Source organism: Euprymna scolopes, chromosome 13 (genome assembly GCF_053919585.1).
Source record: "Euprymna scolopes isolate OS-2025 chromosome 13, ASM5391958v1, whole genome shotgun sequence".
Taxonomy (NCBI): domain Eukaryota; kingdom Metazoa; phylum Mollusca; class Cephalopoda; order Sepiida; family Sepiolidae; genus Euprymna; species Euprymna scolopes.
Genome location: NC_136494.1, coordinates 81,753,557 through 81,778,928, shown reverse-complemented (window position 1 = coordinate 81,778,928; position 25,372 = coordinate 81,753,557). Strand labels below are relative to the sequence as shown.

Here is a 25,372-nt window from a genome sequence, read left to right as displayed (position 1 = left end):
TGGAACGTTTTAGGGTATCGTAATCCGAAAAATTTCAGCCTATTTTCCGATGCCAAAATCGATTCTTTAAATTATCTTTTTATTTGATTTTGGTTTTAAAAAAATCTTCCACTGCTTGTAATAATAATAAAATAATAAATATTTATTGATTTAAACTTCCAGTAAGACTAAAATCTCTAGATCATCCCCTCACAAATGTGTTTTTACGTTTGAGAAGATATATGCACATTTAGGATGTGTTTTTACGGTAATCAGGACAAAATAACACTTTTCTAGTTATATATTTAGAGATTTATAAAGAATCGGAATCGATAATTGTATCGGAATCAGGAAAAATATTGGAATCGTCCCATCACTAGTATATACACCAAACATACTATTCATTTTTGAGGCATAAGTGCTCGATGGATTCATAGGAGTTTTCACTTTACTTCCCTACTAAGAAATTAAAGAAATTGGCAAACTAATTTTCTATACCAATTCTTGTCACTATCCAAATAAATTCATCATCAGACAAAAAGACAACGACATAGGTGTATAATGGCTTATATACTTCTCAGTAAGTGAAAATACAACCAAACAAGCCAATCGATCCTTGGACAGAGTTTTGTCTTCAATCATGTAGCGAAGCTATCTGTAATATGCACACAAATAGATGATATTTGAAAGCTGTTACTTACCATATATGTGAGGTAGGATATCCGTGGTAAACTCTGATTAACCACCGATTTGAAGGCAACTGCCGTGAGGACGAGAGTGAAAGACAGTTGAAGTCGGTTTTGTGGATATGTTTTGTCCACTGAGAACGTAGTGAAGGCCAAGCTGCAGATTAAAAACTGGAAACGAAGAAAAAGTAAAGATATTAGTACAAAAATTAGGAAGTATAATTAATGAAAATCTAAACACATAAGATGTATATGTTCATTTGGTGCTTACTCATGGTTACACTCTGATTGAATATGGACGTCATAAAGAAACCTAAGAAACTTTTATATTTTACTTACTTGTGAGGGGAAATAAATATCGTTCATCAAAAGTCACGGAAATTTATCCAATAGTTTGTTTTTATAAAAAAAAATTAAATTTTAATCCATACACGAAATATCGCTGTGATTATGGTTATATTCAAGGGAAGTAATTCGTATATTTTGTGATTTAAACCTAAAAAAGTGATTTATCTCTCAAAAATTTTAATTATCTTTTTGACTTTTATGAAAATGATGTGTACTTTTATGATGACGATATTCCTCATAGAGCTAAAAGTTGAATAAATAAATTCAACTTCAAAAAAAAAAAAAAAAGAAGAATTTTCAAAGCTCCCTTACAGTAAGATAAATGCTACTATTACTAATTATTGGGATTTAATTTTACATTTTTAATTTATTTTTATTTTTGTAAAATCATATTTATCATTTAACTTGAGCAGACGTCTTTATCCTTGTTTTTTTTTTTATGAGAGACAAGCACCAAAACTCCATTATAATATGATAATGATAAAATTCTCTTATTTCCCTTTTCTTTATCAATTAACCAACTAAAAATGCCTTAAGATTTCCTGCTCATCTCCTGATCCATCAGATTATGAGAAATCCAACTCTATTTCATTTCCAGTCAACAATAAAGTAAGATTACGGATTCTTATGATCTCATCGATCCGTTTCAAATGTGTTCAAGCACTCATGCTAGCTATAATTTCCAAAATCTATTTGCCTGCAACGGATAATAAAAAAAGACTAGCAGACACATGATTATCAGATTAGGCTGCCAGGGAATTTAAGTATAATCTGATAAAAAAAAAATCAAATAACTGAAAGTGCGCGCCTTTTAAAGCTAAAGAATGGACTGAATTGACTGCTCGCACAAGCTACCATTTAAAGATAACATTAATTCTATTTGCAGATATTTCCAGGATGAGTTATTGTCGTTATTCACATATTTCTGAACTGTTGTCCTTGTCTTGATTATTGTTATTTTCACAATGTTTCATCAAAATCTCTCAGAAGCATAAGCAAAACTATTCCATTCTTCTGTATTGACACTCGTTAGGCTTCCTGGCACATATATGAACTGATTTCATTATATAATAAAAAATAGATGACTACAGTCTCGGCGTTTCCTGGGCAAATAGATTAATAATCAATCAAAGCAGTATAAAAATAAGATCCTAAGCTTAAAGGAGCGGTCTGTATTTATGTAAAGAAGTTTGAGAAAGGAGAATTATAATATGACAGAATAAGAAAAAGAAACACTGACGGTCTGAGGTGAAAAATATATGCAGCAATAGAGAATTTCCAGTTTTGCTAGACGAGTAATAGAATAGTTTTGTTGTAAGTAAAGCTTACACCAATTCTTACACCAATTCTTACACCGATTCCCTCTAAGTATGAGGGCATTGTAAGGGTCAGATAGGTCCAAATTAATGTAAATAATTCTGAAATCGAATGAAAGCTGATTAGAAATTATGCACGTACCTCAGACTAACATCCAAATATATGACTCAGCTGATGAATCCATCCAGAATTGGTGTCATAGAATGAAAGAGGAAGAAAGAGTGAGGGACAGAGAAAGAGCAATGACAACCCTCTCCAGATAAACTTTGGACATTGCACTAATCGGTTTTTTCAGGGGATTCTGATATCGTCAGTATCTTTCTGATTGCCTGAATCCGTATGTTAGCCTCTATTTATTTTTATAAATCCCATCATTTTCACTTTAAAGTAAATTGACTTCCAAACTAACCTATCTCTGACCAGGTCTTTATTTATCTCTCTTTAACTCGTCCATCTTTATTACTTTCTCCAACATTGTCCATGAATCTTTCCATGCCAACTGACCTTGCTGCCTCAACTGTTCCACATCTACTAACTCTAAAACACTTCCATTCTTTAAACGTTATCGTACTATCAGAGTCTTTTGTTCTGCATGTCTCTGTGTGTGCAAAGCAGAAGACTTCGTTGGTATGAACGCATTGAAAAATAAGTTAGTAGATACAGGATAATTCAGGTAATACATCAATTAATTTTCCTAATGTTCCATGCAGTAGGCTAAGTAGAGACATGAAAATCAGGCATGGTCGATTATATATGGTAAATAAAAGGAGTATTTGGTAATAATTCTGTCACACAAATAGGGATAGAGCACGGAAAGCGTAGAAAAAGAAACGGATATCACCCACTTGGTTTTGAAATCGATTTGTACTCCACCAATGCAGAAAAAGGTGTTCTAAGCAGCACCTTCACAGGTCTGGCAACAGCACGTACCTTATCTTAGGACGTATTTGGCTCTAATACAAGTAGAAGGCTTTGTTGGAAGTTAGAAATATTTTCGAGTGGGACAATGATTCAACAATTTTCCAACGATCTTGGCAACAGATTTGATGTAAATATTTACAGTGGTTATCGTGCAAATCTTGTTTCTTAATTTATATTTGCAGTCAGGATTCATGCAGAGGAGTAGTACCTTCTCGAGATTTTTTTTTTTTTTTTACACAGGCATCACCACATTATCAAGGCCAAGAGGCCACTGAAGGATAAGGGTTAAAGAGTGTACAGTAGAAATTGGACAATATAGTAATCATTAGTAATGAAAATTCGGTAAATTTGTTAACTTATATGGAATGGTTCATCAAGAACTTATTTACGTTAGACTTGAAGACAACCATATTGTAGTCAGCCGGAAAGCAGGAAAACGGAAGACAATTCCACAGGCGTGCAGTTCTAAGACAGAAGCTTTGTTCATGGAATCTACGTTTAGGTTTAGGCACAGATAAAGAGTGGGGGGAATTTTTGATAGTGTTTACAGCTAGACGAGTGTTTCTTGTGAAAGTTTGGCGAAGGGGGACTATAGACTGAAGCTCAGTCGAACACTTTCCATGAAAATAACGATACATCAGAGACAAGCTCGCAACATCTCTCCTGTGGGAGAGAGGTTGCAGAGAAGAGAACAGGGCATCTACGAGGCTATGAAGTCTATTTTGAACTCTATCAAGGCAGAACAAGTTCTTTTTAGCAGCTCCTGCCCAGATGTGGCAACCGTATTCCATCCTTGGACGTACCTGGCTCTTATATAGATAGAGAATTGCATCAGCAGTGAGATATCTACTGGATCGATAGAAAGATCCCACCATTTTTCCAGCGGCCCTGGCAACAGATTTGATGTACGGGTTCTATTTAAGATCAGGAGTAATTATCAAGCTTGTCAAAACTTGAGGCCTCCTGAAGACGAGAGCCATTCATTTCAATTGATGCCACATGTGGATTAGAATGTTGATGATGTAAAGAGAGAAGCTTGGTTTTAGATGGATTAAAAGTAACCAGCCACTCCTTTCCCCATTGTACCACGTGCTCAAGATCAGAGGAGAGAGAATCAGAGAGAACTTGGTCGTTTACTTAGATTTGCTATCATAAATGGTAGTGTCTTCAGCATAAATGTCTACAAATGATGTAAGGATGTGATTTGGAAGATCATTAATGTAGATCAGGAAGAGAGTTGGGCCCAGGATGGCCCCCAGAGGGACACCAGCATTAATACTGTGAACTTCTGATTTTTGCCCCTCAACTACTACTCTTATGAACCTATCAGAAAGAAATGATTTAATAATTGAGAAGACTTTTCCAGCTATACCATAGCTAGAGATCTTGTGAAGTAAACTTTTATGCCGTACCCTATCAAAGGCTTTAGATATGTCAAGAGCAATTGCCCTAGAAAGGTTGCCTCCGTCGAGAGATTTGCTAATCCTATGAGATATAACTGTAAGCACATCTGCTGTAGATCTAGCAGAACGGAAACCATATTGTGTGTCACTAAGAAGGTTATTTTTGTTGAGATGGTTGATTACTTCTGTATTTAACACAGATTCCAACAACTTACTCATGACGCACAGGAGACTTATTGGCCTCTTTTATTATTGACTTGTTTCTCTGCATCCATTTTGCAGTTGCCTTTACATAGTGGATGGCCATCCATGTGTGGTGAAGACTCACATTCGTCAAGAGACAACCCTGCTGATGGGGAATTGAGAAAACACGGCGGATCTTGAGGAGTAAACCTCAATAAAAAATCCTATATTCCCAAAGTTAACAAAGTACAATGCAAAAATATTAGTCTCTTTGGGACGGCTGCTGTTAGAAAGGACATCCAGCAGTAAAATTTTTGCTTTAAACAAGCTATTGCTGTTTTAACTAAGTTTGCACAAAGTAAATGGCGAACAGACATTTGAGCAGCTGCCAAAATACAGACTCATGTAAACCTGTCTACAATTAAATTAAAAGAAGAATTCCCAGATAGAAAGAAATATATTAGAATATTATATTGTCATCTTACATATGAGCCATCCATTAGTTAAAAAAGTATATGTATGTAATTGGTTTTAATGTTATGTTTACAAAATAATAATTGCTGGTAGCTTCACTTTTGTGAATGCACATGTTTCTATCGTTGGAACCACACTCATCTCTCTCTCTCTCTCTCTCTCTCTCTCTATATATATATATATATATATATATATATATATACATTGTCGAATTATTATCATCACTTCCAATGGAGGTTACTTCGATGTATAAAAACGTTACCAATACAAAGAATCAGAAAAGCAACGTAAGAAAATAAGAGAAACGACCTGGAGGATAAAAGCAAACAAACAATTATATTAGGAAAAAAAAAAAAGAAACTTGGAATAAAAAAAATTCACGAGTTGTCTGCTGCTAAGGTCTTGCTCTCAGCTACAAAGAAAGTCTTTGTGTGGTAACACTTACGAAAGACAGAAAGAAAGAAAGACGGACGGGTTGAGAAGGACTTTTTTTTTACTTACTTACTGCTGTGACAACGTAGGATTTTTTTTTTAGAAAGGTCGAAATACTTTAGAAAAGTTGAAAAGAGTTCGTTCCCTTTGTTTGTAATTTAAGCTTATATTTTGTAATGTCGTCTACTTCAAAATAAAATCCTCTCGAGTAGATTAGCTGAAATATCTGCAGACAAAGATAACTTATTATCTAAAATAATATTCCAAGAGCGTTCTTTTATAGCAAGGAATTTATTTCCTCATTTTCCTGCAGGAATAACCTGTGAAAAAATACACATACTTCTTCGTATAATAACGTTCTCTGAAGAAGCAAGATGTCCAATACAAAGACTCTCTTGTTTCTCCTTTGAATCTGGTCAGAATAGAAATATTCTTTTCTTTTGGCTTAGAAAAACTTCAGCTTGAGACGTATCCATTTTCTTCAGGTTTTGGAAGAAAATATATTGTTATAGTGATAATTCAATCTTTCCTAATGAGAATATTTCCCACATGTGTCTTCTCTCATGAAATCTGGTATTTTTCCGACAGGTTTAGCTGCCAACTTCTCAACAGATTTCTTTGATTTACCTGAAGTAGATTTCTCTCAGCAAGATACGAATTCGTCATGTAACTTAGACGCAATCACTTCAACATTATAAACTTCGCCAGGTAACTTTGACGAATTCACTTCAACATTTTAACGTTCTGTTTAGACGGAGAGAAGATAGTACCTCAGCACATTTCCAGTGCCAAGTGCAAACTGTCAACTTCAGCTTGAATTTTATCACAAAACGCAGGAATATGCAGACCAATGAACAGGCAGAAATTAGTCACATGACCAACAATATCAGGAGCAGTGAAGCAAACTCAAGAGAAAGAAAGAAGAGGAAAAAACGAGAAGGAGAAAAATATACCCCCCCTCCGCCCCCCCAAAAATGTTTCTACAATATATATGTAAACGTTTATTCACTTCAGTACACCTTAGGATAAAATAAGAATAATTTTGCCTTTCAAATAAAAGTTATACATTTTTGTTTACATATATATCGATGGGATTTCGGATGTCAAGACAGGAAAGGATGCACTCAGCACCCTTATAGATGTGACAACGGTACACCATCTTGGTAGGTATTTTGTTCCTATACGGGTGGATGATTACGGAATTATCTTGACGGCACAATGATCCAATCATTTTTCTAGCAATTTTGGCAACAAATTTTACATAGATTGTAGGTGTTAAATGGGTTTTTTTTTATTTTATGTTTTCATTCCCAAACATTAGAAATATAGTATACATTTGAGCCATTCGTAGCTATATAAGTTTATTTTATAAATAAACTTCAAGGTGAAGCAGCACTTGATAAATGATTCACTTCAGTTTCTGACAGTTCAATTGTTGTCGGATGCAAATCGAGAAATGGTTTCAACTCTTGACAAGAAAACCTATAAAGCTTAGCGCCAGTTTCTATTATTGGAAATTGCACTGCGGAAATGCTACGTTGTTTTTATCCACCACAATTTGTCTTGACCACTTAAACCTATTTGAACGTCATGCTTATTTAATTGTGTTCCCTCCAAAATGGAGCTTACACACAACATTGTCACTTAACACTTGATTGTCATTGTATCTTTGTCTCATGGATTCATCTATTCTAGAAACCTGACAATAGACAAGATATTTTCTTTCAATCATTTTAATGCACTGAACAGCAACAGATTAAAGCTTAATCCGGATGAATTGAGTGTGCCCGCCAAAAAGAACCTGAGTGACGTCATTTTCAAAATTATTTTGCTGTCAATTTATGCTTTATTTTTCAATCTAGTTCGAGTAGATCGTTTTAAAATCTAGTTCAAGTAGCTGAAATCGTTCGGTCGGTGCATTTGTTTAGAATTTAAAGCATTATTTGTAAATTTAGCTAATGCATTTATATCCTCCCCAGAGGATTAGACACAAGGTCAAGTGTGGGTTTGATGAAACAATTTCGGTGGAATTCGAAAGTGACGCACCCATGTTTTGAGAAATAAAAGAAGTTGATGGTTGAGAAGACATTTCTAGATATTCTCTAACTGGCAAGATTGTGAAGCGGACTGGCACTTGTACAGTTCAAAAGCTGTACTGAAATAATAAGGTTATTATTTAGAAAGTCACTCTTAACATGAAGATCTTGTAATTTTTTTTTAACTATTCGGTACTTGCACCTAACAATTTAAAAAATTAATTTACCCTAAAAATTGGGAGAGGATGATAATTCAGATTTTAATGACACAGACTGACGATTTAGCTGCCTCAAGTTCAAATCCAGTTCGTTCCACAAAAATCAACTTCACTTAGGATGTTGGCAACCTTCATGTAGTCCCTTCTGTAAGTATCCGATGTCTTTTTAGAAAGAATTCTGACTAGAAAAATATCGGGAAAACCAATGCCAACAATAGAATTGTTGGATTCATACGATATGATGATGATCATGATTTTGAAATAATAGCAAACGTAAACTGCATAAGCAGCAGATGACCTTTGTGTCAAACCCTATTAAATGTTTATGGATATATCAGGAGTCATTACTTGAGAAACGAAGCCACTCCTCACACAATCTAATTGAAAAGTATCAAGATTTATCGGCACTTTCAAGAGAGCAGTATAATAACAGAGCAAAACCAGTCTGGTGATATATTTTACAATTTTAAGGGTACCACACCAAAAGGATGGGCGAATTCAGGTTATCACCTGTAGAGTTAATGTTCACACAAAAAAAGTAAGATCGGTATTCGATAGCCGGTTTCCCCCGCCCTACCAAAATAAAATAAAAAAGAGATAAAATATTATATAGACCAGGAGAAAAGATTTTTTTTAAAAGAGTATAGAAATGGTGAAGAAAATTCGAATGCTGGTGTCATTGATAAAGACATCAGGAGATTAATGTATATAATTAAAGAGCAGAAAAAAGACTTAAGTGTCATCGCAACCAGATAAGAAAAATGTACCCAGAGGACATAAATAACGAGTAGGAAAAACCGATGAAGGTTATTTATCACATTCGACGTACTGATGCTCTTAATCGCCCGTGAGGAAAAACGTTAAAGTATACAAAAATATAATTGAACTATAGAGATACACCCGAAAAGGAAAATGTATGTCTCCCTAAGGAAGTAGTAAATTCTATACAGAAACGGAGGCAGAGCAGCTGAATACTCATAGAAAATGGACGGATCATTTCAACGGCATGCACACTTTCATTGAGTGGGTTTAATTCATTATCAACCGTTTTCGGAGTTTATTATTTATTCGCAACATATAATTATGTTGTTTTTTTTGCCCCAAACAAGGCACATTGCCACTTGAATATAAGGGGCTACTATTTGAGACCATGTCAAAAAGGGTCACTATGTAGGGAGTTGAGTAGCAAAGTGTTTGTTTACGTTACATTAAAATTTCTGCATGCTGGTACAGTCAAGGAAGTAGCAAACAGACTAAGTTCCAAAGTCTATTAGTTTGAGGGAAGAAACCATTAGAGTATAAAGGTTTCTGGAATCTAGAGACTTCTACATTGAAAGGGTGGGATTTTGCTACATGCTAAGTTAGTCGAAGGTATTTTTATTGAAGAAACACATGTGTTACAAGTTCGCCAGAGCAGATTTGATTAAAGTACTTGATGGTGGGGGGGGAGGCTTGCTTAATAGTGTGTGACATGTTAGGTTTGAGACTCCTTTTAGAGGGCGAAACTAGTGGTAGACGCATCAGTCCACATGTGGCAACAATATTCCATATATGGGCGGGGCGAATGGTGGCTTTGTAGAGATACAGGATGCGGTCAGTTGTTTTCTAGTACAGTAGAGTAAACCCATCTTCTTTGGAGCAGTTTCGGCAATGTTCAGCATAAACTACTTTTTTTTAAAAAAAAAAACTTTTATATCTGCATTAACCGTTCCTTCCGTATTTTAGGAGAAAACACTTCGGGTGGATACAAATACAGAAAATAATTAATTACTATGATTTTCACAAAGGAATACACATTGCAGGACATGTCAAATTCATTATCCAAATGGAACAGTTTTACACTATTTCATGTCCCCTTACAAAGATTAAAATTAACTTTAGTATCAAGAGATAATGGATACTCTTAAAGGTGGCTGCACATGTAATTAATATGAAACTGATTTATTTCAGTAGAAAAGAGAAATCAAGGACGACTGGAAACGACGAGAGAAGCAGAGAACACATACATCACCTAGAAGTCCTAAATGAGTATCCATTTTAGTACTGACCAATAATTATTCTCCAAATTGATGTTTAAGCGAACCTAAACGGCTCATAACTTCTCTTAAATAATTATTGTTTAAACGCTCATAGGATTAGTAAAGCAAGGACACTTTGATTTCCAGCATTTTTAAAAATATATATTAAGACAAATAGAACAAAAATAAATAGTTAAAACAAAAAATTAGTTTGGACCAAAGTTGCAAGTGTATTTCCTTTAAACAAAATGAACGGGGATTTTATTTAAAAATGATAATGTTTAAATAGTCATGGATAAGCCCCCCTCCCCCGACCTCTAAAAATAAGAAAATAATATATAGAGAGGTAGGAGATTGTTTTTCTTTTTTTGCTGTATGTACCATCTCCCTTTCATTTTATTTTTCACCCAATATCATTTCTACTATCTTTATTTATTCGATTTTCCATTGTTATGTTATTTCTTGGATTAAAAGATATATATTATATTATTTTTTTCATGTTATGTTATTTTACCATTTTGTATGTGTATAATTTTCTTGATTTCCTTCTCCTTGCAGTCGTTTCAGTCACTTACTTTATCTTTTAATCCAAGAAATCTTTCTAAAAGCAAATATCTATTATTACATTAAGCCTGAGTTAATCAACGTTTAATGTAGATTATTTGCTAATCAGCAGGAGGGGAGGGCACTCAGCCTTGCCCAGTCGCAAAATATGCAGCGAAGTTTCAGTGGATTTACATCTAGGAAACTACAGCAGCACACACACACACACATACATACATACACACACACATATATATATACACTGTGTGTGCAAAATCCAAACTTCAAGACAAGATGTTGATGGCAACAAAAAGTGTATTTCATTTTATGTTACAATTGTTTCAATGTCTAGTTCGACAATTTCAAACATTATATCGTTTGAAAATTTTCAAAAACCAGCATTTCTTCAGACTTTATGAATAAACACACTTTAGGCAATGTAGCATTTTTTGAATAGAAAGAAAAAAAGGCGGGGTGAATCCCTAACGGAAAAAGCATGCGAGAAACATTTACCTTGGTTGTGGTTACGGAAAAGCCAATTTAAATATTAATGTATCGCCTAATTTTCGTATCCTTATTTAAGAACAGAGTTATGTAAAGTTTTTACGGGGAGCCTTAAGCCATTTAAAATTAGAATTAAAAAAAATATATATCCCATTTGTTGGGTTGCTAAATTCCTTTATTTCCCAATGATTGATTTTTTGTAAAAAGAATTTTTAAAAGTTTGGTATCTATATTTATATTATGGCTTTAACACCTTTGTAAAGATGTTACGGTTAGTTTTAGTTTCGTATTAGTGGCAAGTAATGTTTATATATTATCGTTCTATTGGTACAACTCAATTGTAACATAAAATGAAATACACTTTTTGTTGCCATCAACACCTTGTCTTGAAGTCTTCATTTTGCACACACAGTATATAAATGCTCAATTATGAAATGTGATAATTTTGTAGCTTAATCTTTAAGTCAACCATTTTTGGCTTAAAACCTATTGGTATATGAAAATTTACTGAATTATACGAACTCAGTATATTACATATAAGTCTCTCTCTCTCCCTGTCTCTCTCTCTCTCTATATATATATATATATATATATATAGGTTCCATAAGTGTAAATGGTATTGCAGTGATTGAGAGAATTCTAGACAAGAGTAATATACAGAATTTCATTACTTTAGACCAGCGATACCCATTTGCGGCACAATCTTGATGTCTTTGTACTTAATTCTCTCTGAATGTGAATTTCAATTTTTTATTTTTTTGCAAATAAATCATACAACGTGTAGTATCCCAATACAACAGTTTATATCAGTCAGTGAAGGAGAGATGCCTCTTGTCCTAGACAATTCAAATTTTTGTCACAAACCAAAGTGCCCTTCTTTCTGGAGTTGAATTCTTCTTACAATAAAAACTGACTCTGCCATCGTGGGGAAGCAAGTAAATAGGGACTTATTGATTGATCTATGTGAACATTGAGTACTTCTATAGAATACAAAGCAAACTGACTCTTAATGAACCAGCTGGAAACAAGCGAAACAGTTTATGAATCGGAAGCCACAAAATAAATGTGTGTGTGTGTGTGTGGGGGGGTCGATGATTAAAAACAATGTCATACATTATGTTTTTAAATTTTGAAGATGAAGAATATTGATCATATTTTAGTTGTTCCGACTATTGTGTTCTATTTTTACAAAGTTCAGCTACAATTTGCACTTTTCTGGAGGTTGAACGTTCAAGCCTCATTGCAGGCAACACTCAAAAATACAATTGTGAATCAATGAGGACTCTTACCAGGTCATGCTATCCTCGTGGATTAAATAAAAGTTGGTTTTTTTTCTTACTTTTATTTCACTCAAACAGATCACAGTGCTACTGTGTCTCAAGGGGCTACTATTTGGGACCAAATTTACAGGGATACTAAGCAGAAAGTTGAACAGTGAGATGTCTTTTCACGTTACACTTAGAACTTCAGAATGTCAATATAGTCAGGGAAGCAAGAAGCCGAGAGGGAATTCCAAAGTCTATCAGTTTGAGCGTAGAAAGTATTTGAGTAGAAGGCTTTCTGGCATCTAAGGATCTCTACAGTGTAGGGGTGGGATTTTGCTGCTTGTCAGGTTAGTCGTGGATATTTACGTCGAGAGAAAGAGTACATATGTACATATGCTTGGAGTTCATCACAGCACATTCCATTAAAATACATGTAAATCAGGGACAGGGATGATCCATTGCAGCGATGACACACAGGCTAAATTTGGTTAATAGTGCAGGGACTATTAGGTTGGCGAATCTTTTTAAAACCCTGTCGAAAAGCGAGTGACTAATGGCAGATGCAACAGCTCAGATGTGGCAACAATATGTATGGGCAGATGGTGTCCTTGTAGAGGTGCAGGATAAGTAAGTTTCTAGTATGGTAGAGAGGTCCTCAATAAATTTATTCCAATTCATGTTGCATGCGTTTCAGTTTAGCTGAGGAGTTTGAACAAGGGGCTTTCAAGTAGGGTGTGATTAATCATGGCTATTGGGAGTTGAGAAGGTTTCTTGTAATTATCAAAGAAAGTTTCTGTTCAGAATTCCATGCAGATCTTGGAGTTTGAAAATAATTTCTGATTTCCACAAAATACACCTAAAGAAGGTCGAAGGTATAAATCGACTGAAACGTTGTGAAATTAACACTCAAGATGATAACAGTGGTCTAAAATATCCAAGTCAAATATAAGATGGAAAATGTATGGAAGAAAACATTTTTTTTTTTAAACCATGAACTAAACCTAACCTATGTAGTAATTGACTGCAAATGACCGAGGCCCTTTCAAAAAAAATAAACAAGAAAGGGACAAGTGTTTTTATTTAAAACTAGCAGGGGTACCCGGCGTTGCCCGGGTGTTTGGAAGTGTGTGTTGAGCAAAAAAAAAATGTGGTAGTAGGAAGGCAGGCTCGAACCAGTACAGCGAAGGAGGAAAAGAATATAACAAAAACGTGACGTCTTTGCTGTTATGACTACCGTTAAACCGGAAGTGACGTAGGTTTAAATTAAGGCTAGACAATCGAAAAGAGGGGATGACTTTTGAAAATATTGGCGAAAAAAGCGACCCCTCCCTGTAGCAAAGTGCCAAGTTAAGGGTGACGAATTTAATGTTTTTAACCAATTCTTCGGTATTTGTCGTCTGAAGGGTCGAGCTTAAAAACAATACTGATCTTGTAAAAATCTGTCGCCTCTGTCGAAAGTTTTAGGCAGACATGCAAACATACGTACATAGATTTATATATTGGTAGCTCAAATTTTCAACCCACACCGATTAAAAAGATTACCCTATCTCTTAATACTCTTTATGTAAAATTTCAAATGTTTAATCCAGAAATTGTCTGAGTAATTTGATAGACCGTAGAGGTCAAATTTTTTAAAAAATGTGACCCCTATTATGACCCTTTAACATTTATTGTTATAGGCTCAAATCAAGTTATTAAGTTCGATCCATGTCCAAGGAACCTATATCTAAATTTTCAAGTGTTTAGACTCAAAATTGGCGGAAGAGTTTGGTACAGTTCTCAAAGGTCAACTCGTTGAACTTTGACCCCTTAACAGCCAAATTCCTGGCCGAGAATTGATTACTAAGATTTTCCCAAATCTCAGTACCCTGTATATCAAAATTCGTGTATGTAGACTGAAAATTGACAGAGTTATTGTGTAGGAAAATGTACACAGAACACACAGGCAGACACTTTCACTTTTATAGATATATAGATATATTAGCCTTCAGCCCGGCGTTGCCTGGGTGTTTGGAGATGTATGTAGAGCAATACAAAAACAAAAAGCGGTCAATTTTTTAAAATTTTACCCCTATTATGACCCCTTAACCGTTATTGTTTTGGATTCTAATCAAGTCATTAAGTTCGATCAATGTCCAAGGAAACTATATCTAAAATTTCAAGTGTTTAGACCCAAAATTGGCGGAGGAGTTTGGTAGAGTTCTCAAAGGTCAAATCGTTGAACTTTGACACCTTAACAGCAAAATTTCTGGCCGAAATCCGATTAAAAAGACTTTCCCAAATCTCAGTACCCTGTATATCAAATTTTGTGTCTGTAGACTGAAAGAGTTATTGCATAGGGAAATGTACACAGGCACACACACAGACACATTCATTTTTTTTTTTTAGATATACTAGCATTTCAGCCCGGCGTTGCCCGGGGGTTTGGATTTGTCTGTTGAGAAAAAAAAAAAGTGGTAGTAGGAAAGCAGGCTCCAGCCCATACTGCGAGGGAGGAAAAGAATGGGGGGGAAAAAACCTGACATCTTTGCGGTTACGACCACTGCCAAACCGGAAGTGACTTATGTTTAAATTAAGGCTAGACAATCGAAAGGAGAGGATGACTTTCAAAAATATCGTCGAAAAAGCGACCACCCCCTGTGAAAAAGTGCCTAGTTTAAGGTGAAGATATTAATGCTTTTAGCCAAGTTTTCGATATTTGTCATCTGAAATGTCGCACACACACACACACACACACACACACGTTCACTTTTATAGATAGATAGATGAGTAAACAGATGTCTCTAAAAAAAAAAAGACAAAGTTGTTTCATTGTTTATTTTCAGATAAAATAAATTCTTTATAGAAAAATATATATTCTGTTGATTGGTTCTTTGGTTCTTTTTTATGAATGATTACAATTGCTTAAGGAAAAGTTGTTTCATTAGTTACTGGGTAACTGTTTGACGACGGTCCAGTTTAATGCAGCTTTTTTTTAAAAACTTTTACGTAAATGTCATGTAGCAAAAGTCAGTTGTGACCAAATTTCAGTTAAAACTTGATAAAATTGACATTTTGTTTTAAACCTTGATAAAATCGACATTTTGTTTTAAACCTTGATAAAATCGACATTTTGTTTTAAAACTTGATGTAATTAGCATTTTATTTTAAAATTTTGGGAAATTGTCATTTTTTTTAAATTTGAGGAAATTGGCATTTTTAAAAAACTTTATTGAATTGGCATTTTTTTTAAATTTGATTAAATTGTCATTTTTTAAAAATTTGATTAAATTGGCATTTTTTAAAAATTTGATTAAATTGTCATTTTTTAAAAATTTGATTAAATTGTCATTTTTTTAAAATTTGATTAAATTGTCATTTTTTAAAAATTTGATCAAATTGTCATTTTTTAAAAATTTGATCAAATTGTCATTTTTTAAAAATTTGATTAAATTGTCATTTTTTAAAAATTTGATTAAATTGGCATTTTTTAAAAATTTGATTAAATTGGCATTTTTTAAAAATTTGATTAAATTGGCATTTTTTAAAAAAATTGATTAAATTGTCATTTTTTAAAAAATTTGATTAAATTGGCATTTTTTAAAAAATTTGATTAAATTGGCATTTTTTAAAAAATTTGATTAAATTGGCATTATTTTAAAAATTTGATTAAATTGGCATTTTTTTAAAAATTTGATTAAATTGACATTTTTTTTAAATTTGATTAAATTGACATTTTTTTTAAAAATTTGATTAAATTGACATTTTTTTTAAAAATTTGATTAAATTGACATTTTTTTTTAAAATTTGATTAATTTGACATTTTTTAAAAAATTAATTAAATTGGCATTTCTCAGGCTTTTCTCTCATGTGACTGATAATAGCACATTTTTATTACTGACTCATTCAAAGAAATTATTTATAATTGGTTATTTCAAGCGAACTTGAAGGAGTGGAATTTTGCTGCTAGTCTGATGGGTCTGAGATTTGGTTGCTTATTGATATTCCATTGTCCAAGTTATCCTCTGGGGAAAAGTTAGATACAATTGCTAGTATATATTTTTCGATTTCTGCTTTGTTTTCCATATTTTCTTTTTAGTTTATAACTTCTTCCTTCTCCTCCATCTTTTCCATTTCGATCATTTCTCTTTAATCAATTCTTTTTATATTCACTTTTCATCCTTCCTATTTCCTACCTTCCAATCATTTTTTCTTAATCCTTGACCCCCGTCCCTATCCATCTTTACCTACCTCTTGTGTTTGTAGAGAATCTCGTCACTTGGAATGACGTCTTCTGTCAGAAATCAATCAATCAAAAACCATTCCTGCAGAGAGAACTGATTGAATTTTTATCTACTTCATTTTTTTCTTCTTCTCTAGTTTTGCAACATATTTTTTTTTTGTTGGCAACTGTAACGTTTTAATCTAAAAAGTACACAATTCGCCCCGAATTATCCCCAGAAATGCTTCCATTTGACGATTTCCTTCTTGTCTGTTCGTATATTTGGATCTTTACTTCTAATTGATAGATTCCGCAAGTCTCAGTCTGATCCTCGTCCCCTCTCCTTCAGATCTTCACATTTTTTATCATTACGTCGATGCATACTTGCAGGCATGGACATTTTCCAATATCCCTGCGTTTGACTAAGTTCACTAATATGACCCTGCGACGCCTCCGTTCAGTCTCAAAAAACAATGGATGCCCCCTGTAAGGGTAGGTGCAAGTGTAATTATGAGACACGTTAAGCAAGCCCTAATCACACCTCTCCTTAGCCGGCCTGCTTGAGTCTAGTGGCAAGGAAAAGTCCAGGACGATTTAAAACAATGCCGCGATAAGCAGAGAGCACATACAGCACCTGAAATTCCCAAATTGTCACCCATTTTAGTACTTCCAAGGCTGAACGTTGCTTAACTTTGGCGATTTGATGGGAATCGGTGTGTCAACATGAATTATGCGATATAATCTGATCCTTACTGTATAAAATACAATAATGCGATTGCGTGTGTGTTATATTGTGTGCTATGCTTTCCGGCAAATTTCTTTGGTTGAGATTTACTTCTGGAATATACATATTTTTTGCAATAAATACTGAAATAAAAATCCTTCATAATTTTTAGTTTCGGTTTCGATCATTGCTGAAGGCACTCGTCATCTATTTTTTCTTTAATCAACATTTTATATTTACCCAATATAATTTATCTTATCTATATAATAAATAATCTTATCTATATAATAAATGATTATACTAAGAATTCTCCATAAGTTTTAGTTTCGGATTCGATTATAACTGAAGGAACTCAAGTTAATGTATAATAAGTTTTGTTTTCGGTTTCGATTCAAACTGAAGCACCGAGGTTATATGGATATTTTTTAAAATATGTTTTCACAAGTTTATAATATATAAGAATCGCTAGAAAATTGACTCTAAAGTAATAGTTACGAAATCTTCAGGAATATGAATTAAAATATATTTAAGCATAGCTTACGACTGGGCTATGCTGGGTGTCCCTGCTAGTTTAGCTAAATACTTTTGCAGTTTTAATAAAAGAGCTACAAGACGTCTCCATTTACGCTGAATGCCGACATCAATATATTACATATGAAAGAGTCTGCTGTGGAAATTCCACAGGTCCTGCTAGTATGTATTATTACGACTACTGGTCTCATCTTGAGAGTAATTCTGATAACGTTTCAGCCGATGTAAGTTCTAACCTTTTTCAAAGTGTAGCTTTTCAAACTCGAAAATCTGCACAGAATTCTGCAAAGTTTTTAAAAAAATTCAGTTTTAAGTGACATTCTTTTGGAGATCAAAAGTTCAGTCATTTATGTGAGCGATACTAAGAATACATTTACAAATTACTTAAGACTTCTACCTGGTCTGACTGGCGGAACAAGTGCATGCTACCTACACAGATTAAATAAAGTGTGTCGTTTGAAATTCCGTGCAGATTCCAAAGTTTGACAAGATACATCTGAACATAGTCGGAGGTTACATAAGCTGAAACGTTGCGCTAATAACACCCAAGATGAGAGCAGTGTATAACAAGGACTCATAATACACGAATAAGGATGGTGACGACAATTCTGAGGGGAGACATTTATAACAGACTGGGATAATTCTTGGTAACACATATAGAGGGGAGGAGATACATTATTGTTGCTGAAAGAGGTACATTACTTGTAAAGGGGTTATACAAGAGTTCGTTTATAGATGAATATACGAAACACATTTACCTTTTCGGTTGTGAAGAATGACGACAAAGAGACAAACAGTTGCAAATTATTAATGGTGATTTTTTTTTATTCATCTGTCGGACGATTGATGAAGTCAGGAATCCAAGCCTTTTCGACTACATGGTCTACTCTTCTCCCTTCGCCTCTAAGGGGCCCCCACTCTCCAACTGAGTCTATCATCTGCCCTGATTATCTGGTCCTAATCAACTTCCGAACTTTGAACCCTCGATTCATATATTGAGAAATCTTCTTTGTTTATGACGTCAGAAGTGTGGTTCCCAACGTGACTAACTTTCATGTTGATTTACATATGTCTGTCCAAACACACTTTTGGCAAACAAAGAATTCTCCATTCTAATTGTTTAATATCTAACCTATTTTTAAACAATATTTTTTTTTAACTCGCATTGTCCATACTTTTAACTGACATATTTAATATCCAGTTATTCTAAAAGAGTGGACAATCGCTTTTTTTCCAGCATAAATAATATTTAGCTATTTCTAAAAGTGTTAACAATGAACTGCATTCCTAGGATTGCAATTATCCACTTGCCTACAGGGTTCGATTCTAGCCTTTTCCTAATAATATTTTCATTTATCTAGTCTGCCTTCTTACTTACATGAGAACGGGACAGCCCTTTCATGTAAGAGCAGTAGTCCAAAAAATTCAAATAATACAAAATGTCAACCCTTCCTCGATCATTTTCTGTCATAGCCACATGTTTTTTTTTTTTAGTTTTTATCTAAGTCAGCTAAGCTTACTACAACAGGTCAAAGCGACAAAAGACACAAATATCATCAAGGAAAGTTTGACCTTATTTCAGATTAATTAGTGACTCGATTTTATGATATGTCAACCCTTGTGACATCTGCTAAAATTACACATATGACTTAATACAAATTATGGCACACTGATAAGATTCCTTTTGGGATTACTGGGGCTTCCTGCATTAATAAACCTTGTGCCTGATTTTGTGCTTGCAGAGAGCCAAAAAAATTCGGTAATAAAAAAACATAGCGGATTCAGTAACTGCTATCAAGCAGATATGATTTAAGCCAAGAGTGACAAGTTTTTAGAAAATGCGGATCCTCGGACAGACTTTGAAAAATCAAACTAAAACAAACTCCTCCTCTGAGGCCTGCAAAACTAAACAACGTTCCAATGTTATGCATGCATAGCCCTTTCTTTCTCTCTCTCTCTTTCCATCTATTTCTCTTTCTCACTATTTCACTCTCTCTCTTATATATCAGCCCTGCTTTGCTCGGGCCCTATATACTGTTCATAACTTTATATATATATATATATATATATATATATATATATATATATATATATATATATACACAGTAGTGTCCAAAAGTTGAGGAACGGTCGATCATTTTTATTGAGTGGCTTCTAACTTTATCTATGAAAAGGGAAAACAAAACGTTTTTGGTGAATTTTCCAATATTTGATAATGGTTGTGAAATAAATAATATATTTTTTTTATTTTTGACTTTGAATACATATTAATTTTTACATATAAATAATTTTAATTAAATGCAACAAGAGTCCAAAAGTTAAGGAACGGGGAAAATTAATACAAACTTTAGCAATTTTAATAACACCTTAACAAAATGTCGACTCTGACTATTCGAAAAAATCTCTCTATACAAGAAAAACAGCTTATTTGTGACCATTATGATGAAAAAAAAGGCCATAGGGGAGATTGCTAAAATATTGAACAAGTCTGAAGCGTTGTTTTTCGGGTTATTGAAAATATTAAAAAATAAGGTTTACCATTGACTGAAAAGAAAAAAATAGGGCCGACCCCGAATAACAACTAAGAGGGAGGATAGAAAACTCACTCGATCATCTCGTTCTGATCGCTTTAAAACTGCAGCTTCAATATCCGGAGATTTTGCATCCAAAACTAGACAAAAAATTTCCAGACAAACGATCTCACGAAGATTAAACGAAGTTTGATTATTTTCAAGAATTCAATGCTCAAAGCCTTTAATTTCTATTAAAAATAAAAAGGCCAGATTGTTATTCGCCGAAAAACATTTGCTTTGGGAAGAAAAAGAATGAGAAAAGATTCATTTTAGTCATGAATCTATATTCACTCTTTTCGGATCAGACAAAAGACCACATGTCAGAAGAAAGAAATGGAGAAAGACTGTCCCCTAAGTGTGTTAAAAGTACAGTAGGATTTGAAGGGGTAGTATAAGGGTATGGGGCATGATATCTTCAAAAGGAACTGGCCTCTTTGTGATGATTCATGGAAAAGTAAATGCCCGAATATACAAAGAATTAATTAGAGAACATGTGGTTCCTAATCTTTCTGATTCTGATATCTTTATGAAAGACAGTGTACCGTGCCGTAAAGCAAAAATAGTTTTAGAAGAGCTAAATTGATTCAATATTTGCATTATGGATTGGCCAGCTCAGAGACCAGATCTTAAAACAATTGAAAATGTTTGGAAAATTATTGGTGATAAGAGCACAGAACCCCCCCCCCCAAAAAAAAAATCTTGATGATTCATGGGAATGTATAAGAAAATCCTGGAATAATATCTCCCCTGTAACATGTGAACCATTAGTTCTGTCTTGCAGCAAAAGATGCCATAGTGTGATTGAAAACAAGGGGCTTTTCACTAAATACTGAAAGGATTCTTTGTTTTTTCATTAATAATTTCCCCCGTTCTTTACTTTTGGATACCAGTAATTTAATTAAATTTGTTTATATGTAAAAAACTAATATGTATTTCAAAATCAAAAGGTCCTGGATATGACCTTAAACTATATCCAGTGGTGAGACCCTAGCTTGCGGGCTTTGGGGAGTGTGGAGCCACCCTTTAATTGCCATTGCTCCCAGGCCCACTCTGACTCGGAGTGGTAGTACCTGTTAGGGTCCCAACTATGGGTTAAATAGAAACCGACTTGAAAACAACAAATATATTCTATTAAAAATTTTTTCTTCAAAATCTTTGGATTTGGCATTAAATAACCTGAAAAGGGTTGATATGCCGTAAAACAAAAACAACCAACCAACAAAATCAAAATCAAAAATAAATTTTTTTTTTATTCAACTACCCTTATTAAACATTGGAAAATTCACCAACATGTTTTTCCCTTTCTCATAGATAAAGTTAGAGACAATTTAAAACAGAATGATCGACCGTTCCTTAACTTTTGGACGCTACTGTATATATATATATATATATATATATATATATATATATATATATATATATATACATATATATATATATATATATATATATACATATATATATATATATATATATTACTCATGTCCAGGTAACCTATATCTAAAATTTCAAGTGTTTAGACCCAAAATTGGCGGAGGAGTCAACTCTTAATTTTGACCTCTTGGCAGCCAAATTTTCGCCTAAAAACTGATTAAAAATCTTGCTGCATGTCTGAATACCCTTTATGTAAAATTTCTAATGTTTAGACCCCAAAATATGCTGAATAGTTTGGTAAAGACCGGAAAGGTCGAATCTTTTAAACTTTAACCCCTTGGTAGTCAAATTTTCGGCCAAAAACCGATAAAAAACTTGTCCTATGTCTGAATACACTTTATGTAAAATTTCAAATGTTTAGACTAAAAGATGGCTGAGAGGTCAAATTTTTAAAAAGTTTTACCCCAATTTGGATCCCTTAACATTTATTTTTTGGGCTCAAATGAAGTAAAAGTTTGATCCATGCCACAGGGACCCTACATCTAAAATTTCGAGTGTTTAGACCCAAAATTAGCAGGGGAGTTTGGTAGAGATTTCAAATTCAACTCGTTCTGGCCAACAACCAATTAAAAAAATTTTCCCAAATCGCAATACCCCTTATGTCAAATGTCGAGTCGGACTGAAAATTGACAGAGTAATTTGGTAGGGAAATATACACGACAGACAAACAGACACAGACAATTTCACTTTTATAGATATACTATCATGGATGCCCGGCGTTGCCCGGGTGTTTGGAGGTGTATGCTGAGAAAAAAAAACAAAAAACAAAATCGGTCAATTTTTAAAATTTGACCCCTATTATGACCCCTTAATATTTATAATTTTTGGCTCAAATTGAGTTATTAAGTTAGATCCATGTTCAAGGAAACTATATCTAAAATTTCAAGTGTTTAGACCCAGAATTGGTGGAGGAGTTTGGTAGAGTAATCAAAGCTCAAATCGTTGAACTTTGACCCCTTAACAGCCAAATATCTGGCCGAAAACCGATCACATAGATTTTCCCGAATCTCAGTACCATGTATATCAAATTTCGAGTCTGTAGACTGAAAATTGACAGAGTTATTGCGAAGGAAAATGTACACAGACGCACAGACAGACAGGCATACAGACACGTTCACTTTTATAGATATATAGATAGATATACATATACAAGGTGCCTTCAATAAGTTTCCAGACTTTTTCCGTATGAGCAATTTTATTGATAGTACACACATGAAACTCTAGTCCCCTTCAAAGTAATCTCCTCCGGTTGCAATGCCCTTGTTGTACCATTCCAACAATTTCTGGAAGGCCCCATGAATGTCCCCTTGTGTGAGCGTGTCAATGACCCTCGTCACAGCTTCTTCCATCGCTTCAATTGTCTCATAACGACAGCCTCTAAGCTATTCCTTAAGCCACAAGAACCAAGGTCAGGACTATAGGGAACGTGAGGAACTGTCTTGATGCCCATTTTGGTCAAATAGTCTGTGACAAAAATGGAATTGTGGACTGGTGCATTTGCGCAATCTTCTGCATCTTCAGTTTCACATGAATAATTATGTACATTTTTCACACTGATATTAAACTGTGCATTTTATTGTCTCTATAGACACATTACGGTGCTTATCCATGGAATTCTTTATTGGCCCACCAACTCTGGTGTTGTTACTTTCTTACTGCTCCCACATCACTCATCATCCTTCACAGACTCCCTGCGCTCCTTTAATCTCTTATGCCACTTAGAAACTGATGCTCGATACATGCAAAAGCAGTCTAAGGCATTCCATACGTTCCTGTGACATTTTTTCAAAGTTTAAAGCCAAATTTTATAGCATATTGTTCTTCTAAAGAGTCCTCGCGTCCAGATCGCACGTTTGAAATTTATCAGCTGTGACAATCAGGCTTTATTAGTGTGCATTCCAAGTCTTGCTGTAGCTGTTCACTTGAACCTGAAATATAAAATGTATAGCCATAACATACAGAATCTTCAAGAATCTACAATCAATTTAAATGCTTGTACAAAAAGAGTCTGGGAACTTATTGAAAGCACCTCGTATATATATATATATATATATATATATATATATATATATATATATATATATATATACGAGATCATGTATATGTCCAATGACGTTAAACATTAATGTAAAATATTCTGCATTACACTCTTAAGTTAGGTAGTCTGAATAGCATTAATTACAGTTCTCCATATATAAATGATAAGTGATTCCCATTATGATGTTGTCTGCTACTGAAGATATTCCATCTAATATAACGTACATTGTTGGGAGATTCTTAACGTTTAGTTCATATCAGGACTCCTGCATTTAAGAAGAACACTGGACTTTTGGAACAAATCCAATAAGAATATTATTAAGAGTTTTAATAACCAAAATCTGTGAGATCTGTTGACATAATGGTTTTCGTAAAGAGAAAGAGAGCAGAGCTCTAAATTGATGCCAGGTTCATTTTAAACGTAGATCGACCTGTTCCTTGCTAAGATTTTTCAGAGTCAGATGAATAGAAATACCAAATGGAGTTATGAATTATATATTGGATTCGACTCTTTATAAGGCAATTATTGAAATGATTTTTATTTTACTTATTAGTTGACTTTCATAAAAATAGATTTTTTGCCTTTATCTTTTTGACGTATCATGGAACAAAATTTTCATTCAAGTCGGTTGGTCTGTCACTCATTCTTTTTTTTTTTTACATAAACTTCATATTAATAAAACCTATATTGCGAAGATTTATGAAAATGTGTCTATTATGACATTATAAATTTTGTGAGTCTGTCACATTTAAGGATAAAATGGTGCTTTCGTCAGTCTGTCATATGTAAGTTTGAAATGTGCAAGAGGCTACCGTGATAGGAGCCAGATTTATATGTAGGTGTAGGAATTGGGTAGAAAGATGTTTATTCACATTACATTTAAATTTATGAATGTTAGTACGGCCAGAGAAAGAAGGGAAGGAATTCAAAAAGCAAGCAGTCCAAGAAAAGAAACATTAGAGTAGAAAATCTTCCAACACCTAGCGACCTCTACAATGAATGGATAGGATTTTGCTGATAGTCGGATTGGCTTTGTTGGGGGTGGGGAGTTTAGTAAGATAATCCAAGCGCATTTTATGAAAGCACTTGCAAAACAATCACAGAGATGCAATATCGTGATGATGAAAGAGGGGCTCCAAAACTTGACATATGATGCGATAACTATTGCAACCTGTCCAAGAGGGAGAGCTTAATAGGGGCAACAATATTCCATGCATTCGCGACAGAAGATGCTGGGGTATATGAGAACTTTTCTAGCCCAGTAAAGGGGTATCACGTTAGACCATTGTACTACCTAGACTTCAGGTGCTTTTTAAAGAGAGCTTGTATTCTTCACTCCATGTTTTTTTAAATATCTCATATCAGTTACTTTTTCCTAAGTTCCTTAATTAGGAATGGAACTCATAGTCCACTGATATAACTTATACAATAGGCTATGTATAACAGTGTAAATAATTTAAATACTCGCGAAAATAATATCTTATCTCAGAGAAATCTTATATTTTTATGCAAATGAGTCGGCACTACTAGTGCCAAAATCACTC

General features: G+C 33.9%; 1 protein-coding gene across 9 annotated transcripts in view; it reads right to left on the bottom strand.

Moving 5' to 3' along the window:
- LOC145292080 (cys-loop ligand-gated ion channel-like) overlaps positions 1-25,372 on the bottom strand; it is a 1,494,476-nt gene that overhangs the window by 563,003 nt on the left and 906,101 nt on the right. For all 9 annotated transcript variants that reach the window (XM_080138143.1, XM_080138147.1, XM_080138146.1 and 6 more), the window contains one exon: positions 681-836. In XM_080138143.1, coding sequence (XP_079994269.1) covers positions 681-836 — 156 coding nt within the window. The remainder of the gene's footprint in view (positions 1-680; positions 837-25,372) is intronic.